This window comes from Muntiacus reevesi, chromosome 21 (assembly GCF_963930625.1).
Source record: "Muntiacus reevesi chromosome 21, mMunRee1.1, whole genome shotgun sequence".
NCBI classification, from domain to species: domain Eukaryota; kingdom Metazoa; phylum Chordata; class Mammalia; order Artiodactyla; family Cervidae; genus Muntiacus; species Muntiacus reevesi.
Window position 1 is genome coordinate 49281498 of NC_089269.1, and position 18112 is coordinate 49299609.

At 54.1% G+C, this 18112-nt stretch overlaps 1 protein-coding gene across 2 annotated transcripts in view; it reads right to left on the reverse strand.

The window, feature by feature from the left end:
• Positions 1 to 18112, reverse strand: part of URB1 (URB1 ribosome biogenesis homolog) — a 73290-nt gene that overhangs the window by 36428 nt on the left and 18750 nt on the right. The window contains exons 9-19 of one of the 2 annotated variants that reach the window (XM_065913737.1): positions 16016 to 16211; positions 14124 to 14261; positions 11256 to 11429; positions 10454 to 10583; positions 9628 to 9744; positions 8165 to 8277; positions 6301 to 6420; positions 4632 to 4748; positions 3812 to 3950; positions 2878 to 3048; positions 1512 to 1705 (exon numbers count right to left, since the gene is read on the reverse strand). In XM_065913737.1, the coding sequence (XP_065769809.1) occupies positions 1512 to 1705; positions 2878 to 3048; positions 3812 to 3950; positions 4632 to 4748; positions 6301 to 6420; positions 8165 to 8277; positions 9628 to 9744; positions 10454 to 10583; positions 11256 to 11429; positions 14124 to 14261; positions 16016 to 16211 (1609 nt within the window). Of the gene's footprint in view, positions 1 to 1511; positions 1709 to 2877; positions 3049 to 3811; positions 3951 to 4631; positions 4749 to 6300; positions 6421 to 8164; positions 8278 to 9627; positions 9745 to 10453; positions 10584 to 11255; positions 11430 to 14123; positions 14262 to 16015; positions 16212 to 18112 lie in introns of both variants that reach the window. The other variant, XM_065913736.1, reaches the window with a different exon arrangement.

Genomic DNA, 18112 nt, shown 5'->3' on the forward strand with positions numbered 1-18112 from the left:
CCTGCCCTGGGAATGTGCCAGCTCAGTGAGCTGCAGACCTTTTGAAGGCCTCCCCCAGAAGGACGGACCGACCAGGACTGCATGGAAGACGGATTCCTGCAATCAGCCTGTCTCAAAGGAGTTCATTTCTTCTAACTTCATTCCCAACTGCCATCTTTATTCACCCCACGTGGCCTGTACTGTTATCCCTCCAAACACTCCGCTTCCTAAGGCCAATACAACTAGGCTACATGAGCTCGGAAACTCAGTGGGGCTGGAGGTGGGGTCCCTGGGCCAGCAGCAGCATCAACCAGGAACCTGCTAGAGATGCAGACTCCTGGGCCCGCCCAGACCTACTGAACAGACTTGCCCCGTGACTGAGCATCTGGGGATCTGCACGCACCCTCATGGGTGGGAACGGCCTGTGCCTGGCTCCACAGCGTGGACGCTGACCCTGGGAGCACGGTGGCACAGCCCGACTGCTGAGCCACACGGAAGCCGCTCTGTGGCTCTGACCACCTCCTGACCACGGCCTGGCCGCCAGGAAGGCGGTGACGGCTGTGATGGGCCTGGGCTCCGGAGCCCGGGTGCCTGGCAAAACCCTGAGTCCCCCACTGACGGGTGCTGGAGTCGCTCTGCACCTCGGTCTCCCCATGTGTATGAAGAGGACAGTAAGTCTTGACCTTCTCTGAGTGCTGAGGGCTAAGTGGTGGAAAAGACGCACACTGCCCTTTGGGGGAGGCCCTGACAAACAGCGAACACGCAACCAACCTGAGCTACTGCTACCAGGCCCACGAGGCAGGGAGTCCTGAGCTGCCTGCGTTTTAAGCGCAGCCCCAACTGAATGAAAACACAAAAATGCACACACCAAGTGACCTTCCTGCCCTGCTCAGCAATCCTAAGTACCCTGCGTCAGAGCCAGACCTGCAGCACCCCTTTTAACAACTTATTGACCACCGACATTAATTCTTCTTTCATTGCGCGAATGTTATTGAGTGGAGTTATTTCAATATTCACTTACATAACAAATGGCCAGCCATACTTGTTAATTTCTGCAAAAAGCTTCTGGTCAATAATGTGCTAAGAATTCAGTCCTCACCAAGAGAAAATGGGTTTCCTTCTTTTCTTTTTCGATTTCCCAGTTTTGGCAGCACGTAGGCGGCTGGCGGTCTTCAGGGCCCAGGTCTGACTGCTGGGCACGCCTGGTCTAGGGGGTGCTGGGGTGTCTGGACAAGGGCCACAAGGCCAGCGTGTACAGACCGTGCAGAAAGGGAGAAGAAGGGAACCCCTACCCCCAGTCACGCAGCTAGCGGGGATTTCAATTCCGCCGCATCACTGAGCCCCTTTGAATATCGACACGTCAGCTGACCACCACTGTGCTTCCTCTTCTAACCAAGGAAAATGAGAAGGTGAAGAAAGCTCGCCCCGTGAGTTACACAGCTGGGGTACAGGCTGCTGCGGCCCACGGGCAGGGGCCTCCGGGGTTCCCAGGGAAAGGAAGGCCTGGTTTCCACAGGGTCGCCGTGGCTCACCAGGGCCTCGCGGGCTGGCTCCGGGATCCAGAGGCGGTAGTATCTGTTGAACTGGGACAGCCGGCAGCGGCAAGGCAGGCTCGGAGGCTCCAACTGGTCATAAGACTGAAGCAGAAGACACAGGGCCAGCGGGTCTCTCTGGGTGTGGAGCAGGTCCGTGAGAACCCCGATGAGATACGCCACGACGCTCTCTCCTGCTTGGGAGAGAGGAGCTTGCTGGGACCACCGGTCACCCCAACTCCCACACGAATTCGAGGCACGGAAAGATTCATCACAACTCTAAGGAATCACACAACCTCACTGGAAGGCGAAGCTACCACTGCAGACCACACCAGACTTTTACTTAAACATACAGCACACAGTCAGACTGCAGGTGCGGAGGCCCAGAAGTGGGAGACCCAGGACCAGAAAAGGTGAAGCCAAGGCCTCCGGGATCTGCTTGATGCCAACCTAGCCCCCTCTCTTCCTCGGCACACGGCCTCCCTGCAGTCAGGCGGGGACCCCACGACTGGCTTAGCCACTGCCGGGCCTGCCCAGAGCACCCTGCGGGACTGTCCACTCTCTTCCCCTTCCACAGGCAGTCTGGGTGCCGTATGTTGAGACGGCACAGATAATCAGATGGGAGCAGCCGTGATCTCCTGGACGACAACCACCCAGGAGAGCACCTGACCTGGACAAGGTCAAGCAAGAGACCCTTCGTCCCTAAACCAGTGACGCGTTGGGACGTATCTGCTACTGCAGCAAATCCCGAATGACCCTGACTAAATGAGGCCACTGATCGGGGAGCGCTTCCTCAGGTCTGTTTCCTGGACACCCAGGAAGGACTGGTCCCTCAGCATCAGGTGTGTGTTAGCTGATCAGTCGTGTCTGACTCTTTGTGACCCCATGGACTGCAGCCCTCCAGGATCCTCTGTCCACGGGATTCGCCAGGCAGGAATACTGGAGTGGGTTGCCATACCCTCCTCCAGGGGATTTTCCCGACCCAGGGACCGAACCTGGGTCTCCTGCATTGGCAGGTAGGTTCTTTACCATCTGGGGCACCAGGGCAGCGCTCAGCATCAAGATAACCATGAATAAACACCAAAGAGAAAACACTGGTGTGACAGCAGGTGTCTGCAGCCACGCAAACACGTAACTTCAGGCTCGGCTGTCAGAGGACCCATCTCCCCGACAGCCGCGTCAGCCTCCAGGCCCCTATTCCTGCTCAGAGCTCTCCCCGCGGTGCCGCTCTCACTGTGGTGGGTCTGAACCCTCGCTGCCTTGGGTTTGCAGCAATTATTTCCAGAGCCCCTGGAAGCCCACCTCCTACCCACCAGAGACCCAGCTGGCCTGACACCCCCAGAACACCCTGATCACACATGGGTACCTGCTTCGCTTTCTGTTCCAAGGAGCAACTTATTCCTGGCCTCCAGGGCGGCGGGGACCACGGCACTGAACGGGAACGTGAGCAGGACCATGTCTTCATTCAGTACGAAGCCAATCTCCTCATCCAAGCCTTCGCTGCCCTCCACCAGCACACCCACCATGTCGAGAACATCTGAGATGGAAACGGGGAATCAGGCCCAGGTGAAGAGGCACTGAAGGTTCCCCCAAGGAGGGCATGAGAGAGAACACTCGCACAGAGAGAACAAAGGAAAGCTAAGCTTCTCTTGGGGGAAAATGCTTAACGTAATGTTTGATTCTAAACAGATACGGTATTGTCTGTAAAAATCTTCTTTATCTCTGACACAATGCAGGATTTATCCACTCAGGTGATAATGGGCTGACGTTTCCTCAGGAAACACTGAGAAAAGCCCAGAAACTGTAACCCGGATAGTCAGGGAAACAAGCCAAAATCTGAGGAGCAACAAGAGTGTGAGAAGGTTAACGCACAGACTAGGGCCCGGGATCTGGAGGCAGCTCCTGACTTTGCTACGTGCTTGCTGCGTGAGGCGGAGCAGACCGCTTAACCTCTCTGCACCCGAACTGCCTTGTCCAAACATAAAATGAGGACAACCCGCCTACTCTGGGGTTGTTTATGAGGTTACACAAGCTAGGATCTGTAAAGAGCCTAGAGCAGCACCTGGCACAGTGTAAACACTGCGCAAATGAAAATAACGCAGCCAATAAGCCCTGGACGTATTTCCTGCTACAGAAATAAACAAGGGGATTCCCATTCCAGAGGGGGCTGATCGCCATCGCAAAGAAAGGGGACATCTGCCCTCTGCACGAGGCTTCGGAGCCATTCTGCTGTCTGTCTGTAACACGCCACCGTGGCTGGCTCTTCAGAAGCCCAAGGAGCATTGGGGAAAGGCACCTACCATCGATGTGGGAGATGGGAATGCTGGCGTCATCGGCGTCCTGCCGCGTCCCGGCAGCCTGCAGGGTGCTGGCTTCCTGGACGAAGTCAGACACCTTGTCCGTGTAAGAATATGGATTCGCCACCAACGTCAGGAGGACCTGAGCATTGAAGAGTCAAGTGGGAAGTGTTTAGACAGTCACAGGTGGGATGAAAAGTGTCCCTAAAGTCACAGGTGAAATAAGGGAAGAGCAAGAGTCTTAACAGGCCTCCGTAAGAGCAATACTTTTGCTGCCAAATTAAAAAAAAAAACTCTTTCTATTGTAAAGCTTTTAAAAAGTATCTCCTTTTCACACTAGACTATTGCTTTTAACACTGATTTTAGTGTACCACTGTGGGCTTCCCTGGCTCAGAATGTAAAGAGTCTGCCTGTAGTGCAGAAGACCCGGGTTCGAGCCCTGGGTCAGGAAGATCCCCTGGAGAAGGAAATGGCAACCAACTCCAGTATCCTTGCCTGGAAAACCCACGGATGGAGGAGCCTGGCAGGCTACAGCTCACGGGGTCACAAAGAGTCGGACATGACTGAGCGACTTCACTTTCACTTTAGTATACCACTAATCCCTCCTGTGAAAACGAGTGCCCCAAGGGAAGTTAAATAACACTCGGTGACATATTCCCATTTTACAGATGCTAAAACGAAGTAGTTTCTGATGTCTCAGCAAGAATTAGGAAGTGAGCCAGGAAGATGGGCCTCTCAATCGCCTAAGAAACGCCTTAAATTCCCTAAGCGCCGCTGAGTACGCTGTCCTGAACGCTCCTCTACATGGGAAACAGGCGCTCACGCGTTCCAAAAACTGAATCACGGCCTCCTTGCTCTCCTCCGCCGTGCCATCCAAGTGCTCCAGCCACAGCTCCAGCTCCGGCCAGGTGTGCTCAAACACGCCCGTGTCCCGCAGGATCTGTTGGGAGGCAGACAGCGGGGGTCAGTCAGGGCGGAACCCCGCTTTCTGTGGTCTTGGGCTCCTTGTGCCCCCGGGAAGCACACAGGGCTGAAGTTCCAACCGCCTCTCCTCTGTAAGCTATGCCTCGGGACAGCACTCCCCTCTGCCACGAGGAGAGGTGGCCCTGGGCTCCATCACCAAGAACGCAGCCCCGCGTCTTGCCGCTTATTCCTTCCCTTCGACTCCTAAATGACAGAAAGGGGAAACACCCAGCTGCCACCGGCAAGTCTGACTTTCAGCCTGGACTCGAGCCTCAGCCTGTGAGAGTCCTTAAGACAGGGCACCAGCCAGGCTGCGCCGCCTCAGCGTGGCCCCTGGGGACCCGGGCTTGGGCCGGGAGCCCCGCCGTCTCTAAGGAGGGGAGAGTGTGTTTGAGGCAGGACTTGGTGAAGTGACAGCCCCAAGTGGTCGGATGGATAACAGAACTCGGGGTCTCAGGAGCGCGAGCCCCACACCTAGGGAGAGCCTGGCAGGCCCCTCCACCCACATGCAGGGAGCGGTCGTGAGATCACACACCCGCACAGGCGTGCAGAGGTCAGAGGTCAAGCCCCAGACGTTCACGTCCTCCGGGCAGCTCATGCGAGGTTCAAGTGCCAGCGAGACAACTGGCACTTGTATGAAGAGTGAAGTCTTTGTGCCCTAAACTTTTCTCTAGTGGTTCAGATAGTTAATGAATCTGCCTGCAATGCAGGAGACCTGGGCTCGATCCCTGGGTTGGGAATGGCAACCCACTCCAGTACTCTTGCCTGGAGAATCCCTTGGACAGGGGAGCCCGGCGGGCCCAAGTCCATGGGGTCGCAGAGAGTCAGACACGACTGAGCAACTAAACTACCAAACACGATGAATGTGACTTTTGTAGCAACTCCCTCCTGCCGCTCAACCCCCTGACAAAGCAGAACCAAGAAACTGGATTTCCTAGCACTGTAGTTAAGACCTAAAGTAGCCCTGGAAAACAAGGTCAAATGTAAGAAAGAAAGGACACCAACAAACTCATCTCCTTCCTCTAACTTTGGTGACACCTGGGCTGTGATGATGGCCTGGGTCAAAAGGCTGAAGCCCTGGAGAGGGCTGAGTCTGGAGATGGAGGCCGAGGCCCTGCCTACTGAACTGGTGCCCAGAGGGCGGGCAATCTAATGTTTACTGAGCCCAGACTGTGCCGGGCATGGCCTACTGCTTGATCATGCGTCATTTCTTCTGCAATTCTATAGCTTCATTATTCCCATTTGCCACGGGAAAACTAAGTTCAGAGAGGTTAAGCAATGGGTCCCCTGCCACCCATGACAGGGCAGAACCAGGATTCAAAGTGCTGCCTTTCCCCATTTTACTAGGCTGCCTCTTGGGAACACAACTGGATGAAGACAGAATAAATTACAGCTGCCATAAAACTCTCTCTCCTTAAATTACATCAGTCCTAATACATTCTTATTTCAGCATCTGTTGACTAAGCCCCTGCTATAAGAAAGACTGTGAAATGCTTCCAGAACTAGGAACTGGTTTAGAAAAGGCTCACCTTCACAATCAGAAGTTTGGTTGATGACTTGAGCTGTGAATGGCCACTGGTCACAAACATTTTCATTAGTAAGTAAAACACCGATCGCTTGCCTCCGATGATTTCTCCATCTGGGCCTTCCTGGAGTTTGAATGACAGAAAGTTAACAGAGGTCACTGCTACTGAGCGAACAGATACGACAGGCCCAGTCTTCTCTCCAGCCTCTCGTCTTATCTCAACCACCCCCTGGCAAGCCTGCTGGGACATCAGACACAAGGAACCTCTGGAGTCAGCAGGCTCAGGCCCCTATCCCCCAAGAGTCACAGCAGGAAGCAGAGGGCCCTTCAGGTGCTTCACAGATGCTGACTCGCTTTCTCCTCCCGACAAGCCTGAGCTGGGGACGACTGTCACCACCTTTTCACACGTGTGGACACCGAGACATAAGGAGGTAATGGGCTGTTTTAACGAATAAGGTGGGACTCAAGCCCGGGAGCCTTGGCGCAGATGCAGCTCTGGCCAGAGGCTGGTGGGGAACCACAGCACCTGGGGCTACCTGACCCCACCTAACCATACTTGCTGCATCTGAGCAAGACGCTGGAGCTGATGTAACTGGTCCCTTTATACACAATTCAGACTCTCAGAGGCTTCTGGGCCTTGAGCACATGGAGCTCCTGACCCCGCCCAGACTGTGTGTCTTCCCGGAGAGTCCCGGCAGTCCCGATCTGAGCCCCTGAAGAGCTGGCATTCACAAAGTCCAGCAGATCCATATTAAAGCAAAAATAGAAGCACAGGCTATAAGCTACTATGTTAATACCAGGTCTTTGAAGATAAGAGGCCTCTCTGCTCACTTTCCAACTAAATCAGCAAGATCTCAATGGTCCGGGTAAGCTGGGATGATAAACTAAACACCCCAGACGCGTCATCTCTGCGGTCCTGGCAGTGACTTCACTGGGTTGAGAGCAGGTTCTGGGTCACACTGCCTGGGTCCCATCCTGGATCCCCCAAAAGTCTCCTAACCACTCTGTGCTCCAGCTGCCTTGTCTGTGAGTGGTGGTAAAAGAGACGAACGTAGAACACTCGTGCCAAGCCCGGTGCTGAGTTCTGGATAAGAATTATTCTCGGCGAGGACACAGGTGAACCTTAGAGACAGAGGAGCACAGAGCCCCCAGTGCCACGGTGTTTCCGCACCTCTCTGGAAGTTTCACCTCCAATAATGCCAACATACATTCCACACTAATGGTTCCTTACAAAGGCTTATGAAGACCTGAGTCATGACAACAAGTCATCTGAGCTACTGAGATATACCCTTATCGACAGCGCTTAATCTAACCTGGTCGTTCTCCCTCCCTGGACAGAAGCGACACCGCCTCCTGTATTTAAGTGCACGGATAAACATCTCTTGCATCCTGAGCTCCCTCTATCGGTCACCATTATGTTCTCCAGAAGACGCTAGGAGACATCGTCAGAGGTACAGAGAACTGCACCAGCGACTGCTTCTCCATCGGCCTCAGCCGTCTCCTGCTGGGGTCTATCTCCAGCTCTGTCTTGAGTCATTCCAGGACGAGGACAAAAGAGAAGAAATGTATTTCTTTCCAAAAAGTTGTTTTAAAAGGACCAGAAAAATGTAAAAGTCCTGGTAAAAAAACACAAAAACTCGCAGTACGCGGCAACGATGCCTCTTCAGTAAGGACGGCTAAGCACGTTCATTTGCTTGTAAAGCGATTCCTAGCTCACAAACTGGGACCAGGCCTCTGCACCAAGGTTTCGCTCCACGAATGTCTTTCTCTGGAACTGGTGGTTCGGACTGCGCTCCAACTAGAAATTCCCAGACAGCCGCCACCCTGCAGGGGAACTAAGGCCGGAGGGCGGGCTCTCGGCCTCTTACCTGGGCCTTTAACCACAGAAATTTGCTGGCGGGCAGCTCCAGGGCCACCTTGAGAATGTGGTGCTGCAGAAGTGGGGGCACCTCCTCCTGCAGGCCCTCCTCTGAGATGACCCCTGTGGGTGGACAAGAGGAAAACAGACAAGAAGTCATTGGGAGGGAGCGGCCTGGTTACCGATGCCCTGGCCATGAGGACCCGATGAGGAACTGTTGGTGGAAACAGGAGGAAGGGCGTGGGGCTCGGCCCACCCTACGCCCACTCTCCTGCCCACACGCCTCAAATCCCCCTGACCTGCGGTCACCCCAAACCTTTCACTCAAGAGCTGGGACGCTGCTGGGCCCAGCAAGCCCTTCCCTGCGCGCAGGCACACTGACCACCTCCGACAGCCGGAAGCCCCCCCAGCACATGGCCCTCCGTATGGTCTCCTGTCAGTGCGACCCCTGGTGGGGGGACACGGGCCTTGCTCCCAGCACTGCGAGCATCTCATGCTCAGCCTGTGGCCGCCCGTACCGAGGCGGGGTCCTCAGCCCCTGGCCTCATTTCTGGGTTAACCCTTTACTTGGGAAGGACGCGGTGAGTAAACGCTCGATGGCCACATTCCAGCAAATCTCGTCTTCTCACAGCAAGAGAACTTTCTGCCTTCAAACCATCAAAAGTTTAACTGTAGCTTTTTTAATAGGACTATTTCAATAGTTCAGATAAACTCCAAGACTGATTATTTCTGCAAGTTTTCCTCCGTTGGCTCAGTTATGAAGTCAGTTTTAGTAGAGAAACTTTTCCATCAAGGAAACATGACTGGACAAGCATGATGTTACTTCTATAAGATGTGGTTGGAACCTGACTCACTGAGTCAAATCTGAGTAACTCTGTCAGAAGTATGTGTGCACGAACGGGACCTCCTTCTCAGGGGCTCTCATTTCTGTACCCCTCTTCCTTTTAAAAAGAAGATACAGGATCAACATCACATAATCTATATGGCTTCCCAGGTGGCACTAGTGGTAAAGAACCCACTTGCCAATGCAGGAGACATAAGAGACATGGGGTCGATCCCTGGGTAGAGAAGATCCCCCGGAGGAGGCCATGGTAACCCACTCCAGTATTCTTGCCTGAGGAATCCCATGGACAGAGCAGCCTGGAGGGCTACAGCCCACAGGGTTGCAAAGAGTCAGACACGACTGAAGCGACTTAGCACGCAATCTCATCTACGATCACCCCCAGCAGGCAAATCAGCCTGGCTGGCTTCTCCCTTCTCCCTCCTGATGCTGTCAAGTGTTCACCTGATATTTCTGTAAAGAAGACCAGCACTGATCCAGATGAAAACAACCAGGCCAGCGGATCACACAAGCCGGCCAGACCGCCCACCCACCTTCCTGGTCCTCTGCCCTGGGGACTCGGTTTATCTGCGGCCCCTTCACCCCCACGGGCAGGCCCAGCGGAGGGGCGCCTGCCGTCGCTCAGGACGCACCTTTCAGGAGCTTGCTGAAGTCAAAGTTGTACTGTGTGACCACGTGCGGGACCACCTTCTGGTAGAGGCAGATGACCTGGAGCAGCACGGCTTTCAGAAGAATGGTTTCTGCGTCATCTGAATCAGAATTAAACAGTGTGAATCAGGAAACAGCCTCATTCTCTGTCCTCAATCAGTAAGCAATCCCATCACGGTCAACTGCACGCGGAACACCGAGGCTGCAGACAGATGCCCGCGGAGCGAGATTTAGGGAGTCAACGTGGTGAAGAAGTCAAGACTGCTCAAACAGGCTGGTTCTAAATCCCCACTTCACTGCTGTGACCCCGGGCAGGGTAAAGCTACTCGGGCTGTCTATGCTTCAGGGTCCTCGTCTGAACAAGCGGGGACACAGAGCAGGGCCTACCCCGCCCAGAGCCGAGAGAAGGATTAAGCAGGACGGAGACACAAGACACAAGGCACCATGCCTCGCCAGTGCCAAGGCCTGAGCAACGCATCTTACCAGCCGGGGGCAAGGTTCTCCCAGCAGAACAATACATGTCCTACCCTGCTCTACCCTCCCCTTACCGAAAGGCCAGAGCACACAGCATCCATCACGCAAGGGTGGAGGGATGCACAGGGTGCTTGCGTAAAGCTTGGGCGCATTTCTAATAGATGTTGAAGCTCAAAGGACAATGCCAGGCTCCTTCTTCTCACTAAGCCAAAAAGGACACAGGATCCTTTCAGAGTCAGACAGGCCTTCACAAGCTCCCCGGGAGAGGAGGTTCCAGGGCTGCCCGGGCCCGTGGTGCCAGCCTGCCTGGGCCAGTGGTGGTGAGCCAGCCCTCACCGCTCTCAGGAGCCACATAGGGAGCAGCAGTCCTGCTGGCCTTTTTCTTTCCTTTCTCATCCTCCTGTTCTGAATCCTGCTTCCTCAGAGACTGCCAGACCCAGATGATGGCATTCAGGTCTGGTAAAATCTGAAAGGAAACAAAGAAACAAACAAACAAAAAGTCAGTCACATGGAGAGAAGAGAGACAAAGTGACCCCACTGATGATGAGGAGCACAGAACGGGGACGGGGCCAGCACGCGCGAGTGTGTAAGGGAGAGACCCTGGCCTCTGGCAGCTCTGTTCTGGGGTGTAAGTCCCCGAGCTGAGCCCGCTAAGGATCTGGTGAACACACAAGTGTGTGCTCAGGCGCTCAGTTTGTGTCCGACTCTGCGACCCCATGGACTGGCGCCCACCGAGCTCCTCCATCCGTCGGGTGAAAACACAAGTACTGCTCACTAAAAGACACCCCTAAAGACTCGCTCACCAGAGCCAACGCTGGGAACTAAGAAACTCCCCCTTAGGAGCGGCTGGGGGCACCCTGCCCAGCAAGCCTGTGGACGGCCCTTCTGGGAGGTCAGCCAGGCCATGGACGCCCAGCCTCCCCGCTCATCAGACCAGGGGAGGAGGGAGCAGGCCCCAGCCCGGCCGGGGTGCAGCAGCAGGGAGGGGAGCGAAGCTGTGCGACGGTTCCTACGGAGAGCAGAGGTCCCGGGCCCCCCCACTTCCCGTCACCTCACCCTCACCATCTGCGCCCCCGAGCTCGTCTCTCCCAGCTGCTGTGCCCCTGTGAGGAGTGGCCGGGCCTGGCTCCGGGCTCACCTTGCTCAGAGCTTCTCTGAACAGCTGCACGAAGTCTTCCATCACGGCGGCCGTGTAGACGCCCGGCTCCCGCCAGGCCTCTTTATTCAGGCAGTGCTCGATGGTCTTGACGGCTCTCTTCAAAATGACGGCAACGAGGGATAAAGCTGTGTGTTTCACGGATACGCTGTCCAACTGGGAAGAAAACAAAGAGTTGAGTCCACAAACGTCTTTGGATGGCCCTGGTGGACCCAGAGCACCCGGGCCTTCCCTGGGACCCGCCGGCCTCTGCCCACTTGACCTCCTGCAGACCTGACCTCAGCAGATGCCGGGAGGCTGGTCACTAAAGGAGGACTCTGACGGTTATTCCGAATTTTTACCCCTCTGTCTGTTTTTGATAAGCCTTCTCTGACAGCCCCTGGGCTCACACTGACAATCCGCGTCAATGCAGCCGAGGCCCCACCAGGACCTGACCAGCCCCTGAAGAAGCACTTCTCATTGGATGGAGATGATAAGCAAAGGTACCAGGCACTGGGTCTGCACAGCCCCCTCTAAGCTCCCGGAGCCCCACCCCAGGCCGCCCACACCCGGGCTCTCTGCTTGGATTCGGATGACAGGCAGGAGGACCTTCCATGCCCTCACTCGCTGCAGAGACTGAGCAAGGGTCAGGAGGCTGTGCCAGCCCCACCAAGGGGCAGGCAAGGCCCCGGGGGCAGCAGGAGTGGGGACATCTCCTGGGCACTCGGGAGACACGCTCCGTCACAGGCCCAGGCCAGCCCACTGCCATCAGCCCCCGGGGACCCCCAGGGACAGAGAAGTCCAGGGAGCACTGGGTGGGATACTGCAGCTTACGAGTTAAGTAGAATTAACAAGGTTTTCTGATGGACCTTCCGTCTAGTAACACCCCAGGCCCCCAGCATCCCAATCAGTTGGTGTCTCATTTTATATGGACGTTGTACACTCAAGAAGGGCTCCGTTAAATTCCCTGAACAAGTAACCACTCCCCCCATCATCATTTCAAAGGCAGGACCGAAATGAGTGCCCAACATGTATATCGCCGGCTTGGAGCACAAAGCTTGGCCAACAGCCTGAGGCCTTGTCTCCAAACAGCCTTCTAATTTCCCGTTTGTAAAACGAGCTCACTCTCTTCTTTCTGGTTCTAAAATCTACGCTATTAAAATTTCATAGATAAAACTGTAATGAATAGAAGGAAAATGTCATTCGACAGCCCCCCCACACACACTCCTAACTCTACCCCCGAGACACACCCGTCGCTGGCGTCACTCACGTGAACACAGGCGCAGCTGCAAAAGGGCCATGGACAGGGGCATAGCCTCAGCTTCCCTTTCGCTGGCCCTGGGCCTGCACAGGAGGACGTGTCCTCTTCCCCAGCCCGAGGCCGCCCCACCCGGGGCATAAACTGTCCTGGGAGCGAGACAGCCTTTGACATCCCAGGCCGCCGGGGACAGACCAGGGTCGGCTCAAAGCAGAGAGGAAATGCAGTCAGCCATCACCTCCCACCTGCAAGAGGCAGCGTCAGACACCCCCTCTCGACTTTCTTGCAAGTCTCTTGGGATAAACTATATTGTGCCTCACAAAACAAACGTGCACGCTCACTGCATCCTAACTCTGGTTCTGGGATTTGGCCACCAGAGCAACCTGCCTGGTCCCACCCAGGCCTCTTCTGTCCACTCCGCATGCCCCACTGCTCATTCTCAGCACCATCCCTAGACGGGAGCAAAAGACACTCTTATCCCACAGTACAGTCCAAGGAGTTGGGGCCACTTTAGAGCAGCTTCCCCATGGACACCGGGTCCAACCCCCACTGTGACCCACTGCAGTGGACCCTGGTCCTCCGGGCTCACACCCCAACCAGCCTGCCTGAAACACGGGGACTCTACCCGCCCTGAGGAAGCCCTAAGCCCTGCACCGCTCTGAACACCTGGCCTCTGCTGGGTGGGTCCTGAGGCAACCCAGGTTTATGAGGGGCTGGCAGGACCTAGAACCCGTGTGTGCATGCATGCGTGCTAATCTGCTTCGTGTCTGACTCTTTGCGACCCTATGGACCATAGCCAGCCAGGCTCCTCTGTCCATGGGATTCTCGTGTCTGACTCTTTGTGACGCTATGGACCATAGCCAGCCAGGCTCCTCTGTCCATGGGATTCTCCAGGCATGAATACTGGAGGGCATTACCATGCCCTCCTCCAGAGGATCTTCTCGATCCAGGGATTGAACCCACGTCTACTTATGGTCTTCTGCATTGGCAGGCGGGTTCTTTACCACTAGCACCACCTGGGAAACCCAGGATCCGTGTGCTAACGACTCATGGCAGGTTTGGCTAAGGCCATGATGCTACAGTGAAGAAGGCACGGGTCCTTCACATTGTGGCTTCTGCTGGGACTCGGAGCTTTATGTTAAAGAATGACACAGAATCTAAGGATCAAGTTTTTCCATGAACACATCCTCCCCAAATTCCTGAAACAGCTGGTCCTCAAAGTCAATGTCCCCCAGAAAAGTTAGCACTATTCGTTTAAAGCTCAGAAGAAAGGATTTGCTAGGCAAATCTCAGGCCCGCTCTGTCCAAAGATCCTCAAGTAATGAGACTTCAATGTGTGACACTGTGCTGAGCACACATCCCCTCCTCTGACTGTACCCCCTGCTCCCCTGCCCTCCACTGACAAAGGCCCAGAGCCACACAGGACCCTGCAGCCCCAGCTCAGCGCTGCAGCCAGGCAGGCATGTGACTTGGGCCCCAGGCGAGTGGACACATGGAAAACCTCGGAAGCTCTGCCATAAGATGACCCAATACACGGAGGCTGGTGTTCTCAGCAGAGTAGCCGGCAGGGCCAGGGGGGCAAGTGGGAGGTCTGGAGCAGGGCGCCCACTCACATTCAGCGCCTGCGTGAACATGCTCTTGTTGCACACGAGGGGTGCAGTGGTCACCATCACCATGGCCAGGAGCCGGGGCAGCGGGACGAACTCTCGGGTCTGAAACGCCCGGGAGATGTCCGGCTGGGCAGCGTAGATCTAGGAGAGGGATGACAGAGAAGTTAACTTCCAAACCTGAGTCTAACGGGAGGCACCCAAGAGTGAAGCCGCTCTGGGGAAACAATGACAGTAACAAAGGCCCAAGGCTCGCCACAGGGAACAGGGTCTGGAAAGGTTAGAGACCAGGCAGGTGGCAAGACTTCTACTGGGGACAGTGACCGTCAAAGCAGAGCTTGACCGGTGGGTCTGGGGAGCCTGTTAGAGCCTCTGATGGCAAACAAGTCACCACGGGATGACTTCTCCCCAGTTACGGCACCTGGCAAATTATGTCGGCTTTTTAGCACTTCATGACAACCCGTTGCGGTTGGGATATTTTATATCAAGATAAAGCATGTTTACAGATGACAACACTGGACCTCACTGAGGGGAACCTCCCTCGGACTGCAAGGCTAGAAGGCAGACTCTAGCCTGGAGACTAGAGAGTCCTAGAGACTGCAGGACGACCATCCAGCCCGGCAGCAGCCGTGCACCTGCCCCTCCCCGTCCCACTCCAGGGAACGGCCAGGGGGCGCCCAGCAGGGGTGGCCACGGCCACACCATCACCAAAGCGGGGGGCAGAGTGCCTCCTTCCTGTCCCAGCACCCGGGGGGCCGCACACACAGGCGCTCAAGGAAAATGATGGACTGAGTTTGTTCTGCAGGTAACCCCACGCCCAAGTCAAGGCACAAGAAAACAATCCCAGCTGTGTTATCACTGCGCGCTCAGTCATTCGGTCATCTCTGTCTCTGTAACCCCGTGGACTGTAGCCCGCCAGGCTCCTCTGTCCATGGGATTCTCCAGGCAGGAATACTGGACTGGGTTACCATTTCCTTCTCCAGGGCGTCTTCCCCACCCAGGTATCAAACCTGAGTTTCCTGCATCTCCTGCATTGGCAGGAGGGTTCCTTACCCACTGAGCCACTTGGGAAGCCCCATGTTACCATGAGGCAGACCGTAAGGCTGAGAGAAGGGACGATGGTGAATGGAAGGACTTGTAGCAGGTACTTCCACTGGTAAACAAGGGGAGGCTGACACCCGTGATCAGATGGAAATTCATTATATCCACAAGACAGACCACTAAGACACAGCTTATTTCAAGCTGTTCTAAGAACTTGAAATAGCGATCTTTAAATAGCTGTGCTCCTTGGCCTGCATTTCAAGGTCAGGCATTTTGCTAATTCTAGCCCAGCTGTGGCTAAACTTATCGAGATCACACTCAAAGAGAAATCTGGATGAAGAAGGTGAAATTGGCTCAACAGATTCAGCAGCATAAACCTCAGAATGCAGCTTAGTGAAAAGTAAAATGTCCTGAGAGGAAAAAGACACTGAATTAACATCATCTAGGACTGATGCTGAAGCTTAAAGCTCCAATACTTTGGCCACCTGATGAGAAGAACTGAGTCACTGGAAAAGACCCTGATGCTGAGAAAGATTGAGGGCAAGAGGAGAAGGGGGACAACAGAGGATGAGATGGTTGGATGGCATCACAGACTCAATTGACATGAGTTTGAGCAAACTTGGGGAGATAGTGAAGGACAGGGAAGCCTGCAGTGCTGCAGTCCATGGGGTGGTCGTAGACTCGGAGACAACTGAGTGACTGAACAACAACAAAAATATGCTGGAAGAACCACTGAAAGAAGTTTCTCATCCTGCAGTTTACCAGGATGTCACCCAACCTCCCATCCTCACTACCCCAACTCCTCACACTTCACCCACGACCCCATGAGGCAGACTTCGAAATGCAGTGGTCGTCACCTTGTTTAGCAGCCTGATGTTATTTGACCAAGTGGACTTCGCCCTTGGGAGAAAGGAAAACGTCACTTCCTTGAAGTACTTGTTCAGTAGGTCCGGGCACACTTTGAGAATGTTCACCACCAGTTCAGCGACCAGCTCGTCATCCGCCGCGGTTTTCAAACCCAGCAGGAAGTGCAGGAGAGTCAGGTTTCCTCCTCTGTCACAGAGGGACAGAAGAGAGAGGGGTGAGCAGGATGTTTTCACAACACACAGCACTCAGGATGACGGGGCAGGTCCTCGGAACCCACCAGTAAACACAGCGTTTTACGTTGTCATGCAGCGATGGGAAAATTTCACTTCTGGTCAGTTTCCCTCACAGCATAGAGTGAGATGTTCTCATGGTCTGTGGGGTTCCTGCTCTCCACCAAAGGGCCTGAACTTCATTCCTCTACTTCTTCGGCCTGCGGGACTTCCCCCACCAGGGACCAAATCCATGCCCACTGTGTTGGAAGCACAGAGTCTTAACCATTGGACCACCAGGGAAGTCTCACTTCCCTACTTTTGAATAGCTAAAAAAGGTCTCTCCTTTGTTCTGTTTCCCACCTCTCCTTCCATCCCTCAAGTTCAATTGACTTTCAGAGAAAACAAAGAAACCCTTTCTCTCTGAACACACAGCACAAAAGCAATTTTAAAATTTCCTTTTGAGATTTTACTGACCTCTTTCTTCCAACTATGAGTTTCCCTGATAGTTCAGATGGTAAAGAACCCACCTGCAATGCAGGAGACCCCGGTTCAACTCCTGGGTAGGGAAGATCCCCTGGAGAAGGGTTAGGCCACCCACTCCAGTATTCTTGGGCTTCCCTGGTGGCTCAGTTGGTAAAGGATCCGCCTGCAATGCGGGAGACCTGGGTTCGATCCCTGGGTTGGGAAGATCCCCTGGAGAAGGGAAAGGCTACCCACTCCAGTATCCTGGCCTGGAGAATTCCATGGACTGTGTAGTCCATGGGGTTGCAAAGAATTGGACACCACTGAGCAACTTTCACTTTCACTTCCTCCAACTACACACGAGAAAGCACATATATGAAGACGCATGTGCATGTTAAGTAAAAAATGCAGAGGCATTCATTTTCCTTTAAAAAGATTACACTGGGTCTCCCTGGCGGCTCAGTGGTAAAGAATCCGTCTGCCAATGCAGGACACGCAGGTTCGGTCCCTGGTCCGGGAAGATCCCACCTGCCGCAGAGCAACTAAGCCTGTGCACCATAGCCACTGACCCTGCGTCCCAGAGCCCACGCCGCGCAGGAGAAGCCGCTGCGGCCGGAGCCCTTGCCACGCGACCGGAGAAAGCCTGTGTGCGGCAGCGGAGACTCGGCAAAAATAAAACGTGAAAAACAAAAACATTACACTTTCTCCCCATGAAGTGCTCATGAAACGCCACAGTCCAGAGTGCCACAAAATCATTTCTAGAACTCAACCAAGTGGCACAGGGTCCTTCTGCAGGTCTTCTGTTTCCTCTGTTTCTAGCTTATTTCAAATTTCTACGCAGCCAAAAGAAGCTAATAGCAGGGGGCGCGGGCATCTACTGTATGAAAACAGTCGAAACTTGTCTCAAAGTGGGCAGTTTTCAAAGACACATGATGGTAAAAACAGGAAAACTTACAGACTTAAAACCTGCACAAAACGGGGCCCATAGCCCAGGCTTATGTGGTCAAGCAGTTTTACCCCCAGATTCATTTTCATATCACATGAAGTCTAAATCAAGAAAAACTCAAAACCCGGCCTCACTGGCACGTCATGTTGATGGCTTGCGGGACATCGGCTTTGTAGCCCCTTATAAACTGACCAAGACTAAGATGCAACGTGGTACTTTAAAGAAAATAAAGATTTTTCAAATCTGAATTAGAGAGTAATTTTGATTAGAAAGCTACCTTTAAAAGCTTAACAGTCTTAACGGGAAAATTTCATGAGCAAAACACACTTTGTGCATTTCAAATGCACGGAATGTTAATTTGGCAATACTGCAATAATAAATGCGCGCACACTACAGCAATTTAATCAACGATGTATAATTTACTCCAACGAGTATTTTCCCTTTAATGGAATCCCCCTTTTTCCGGA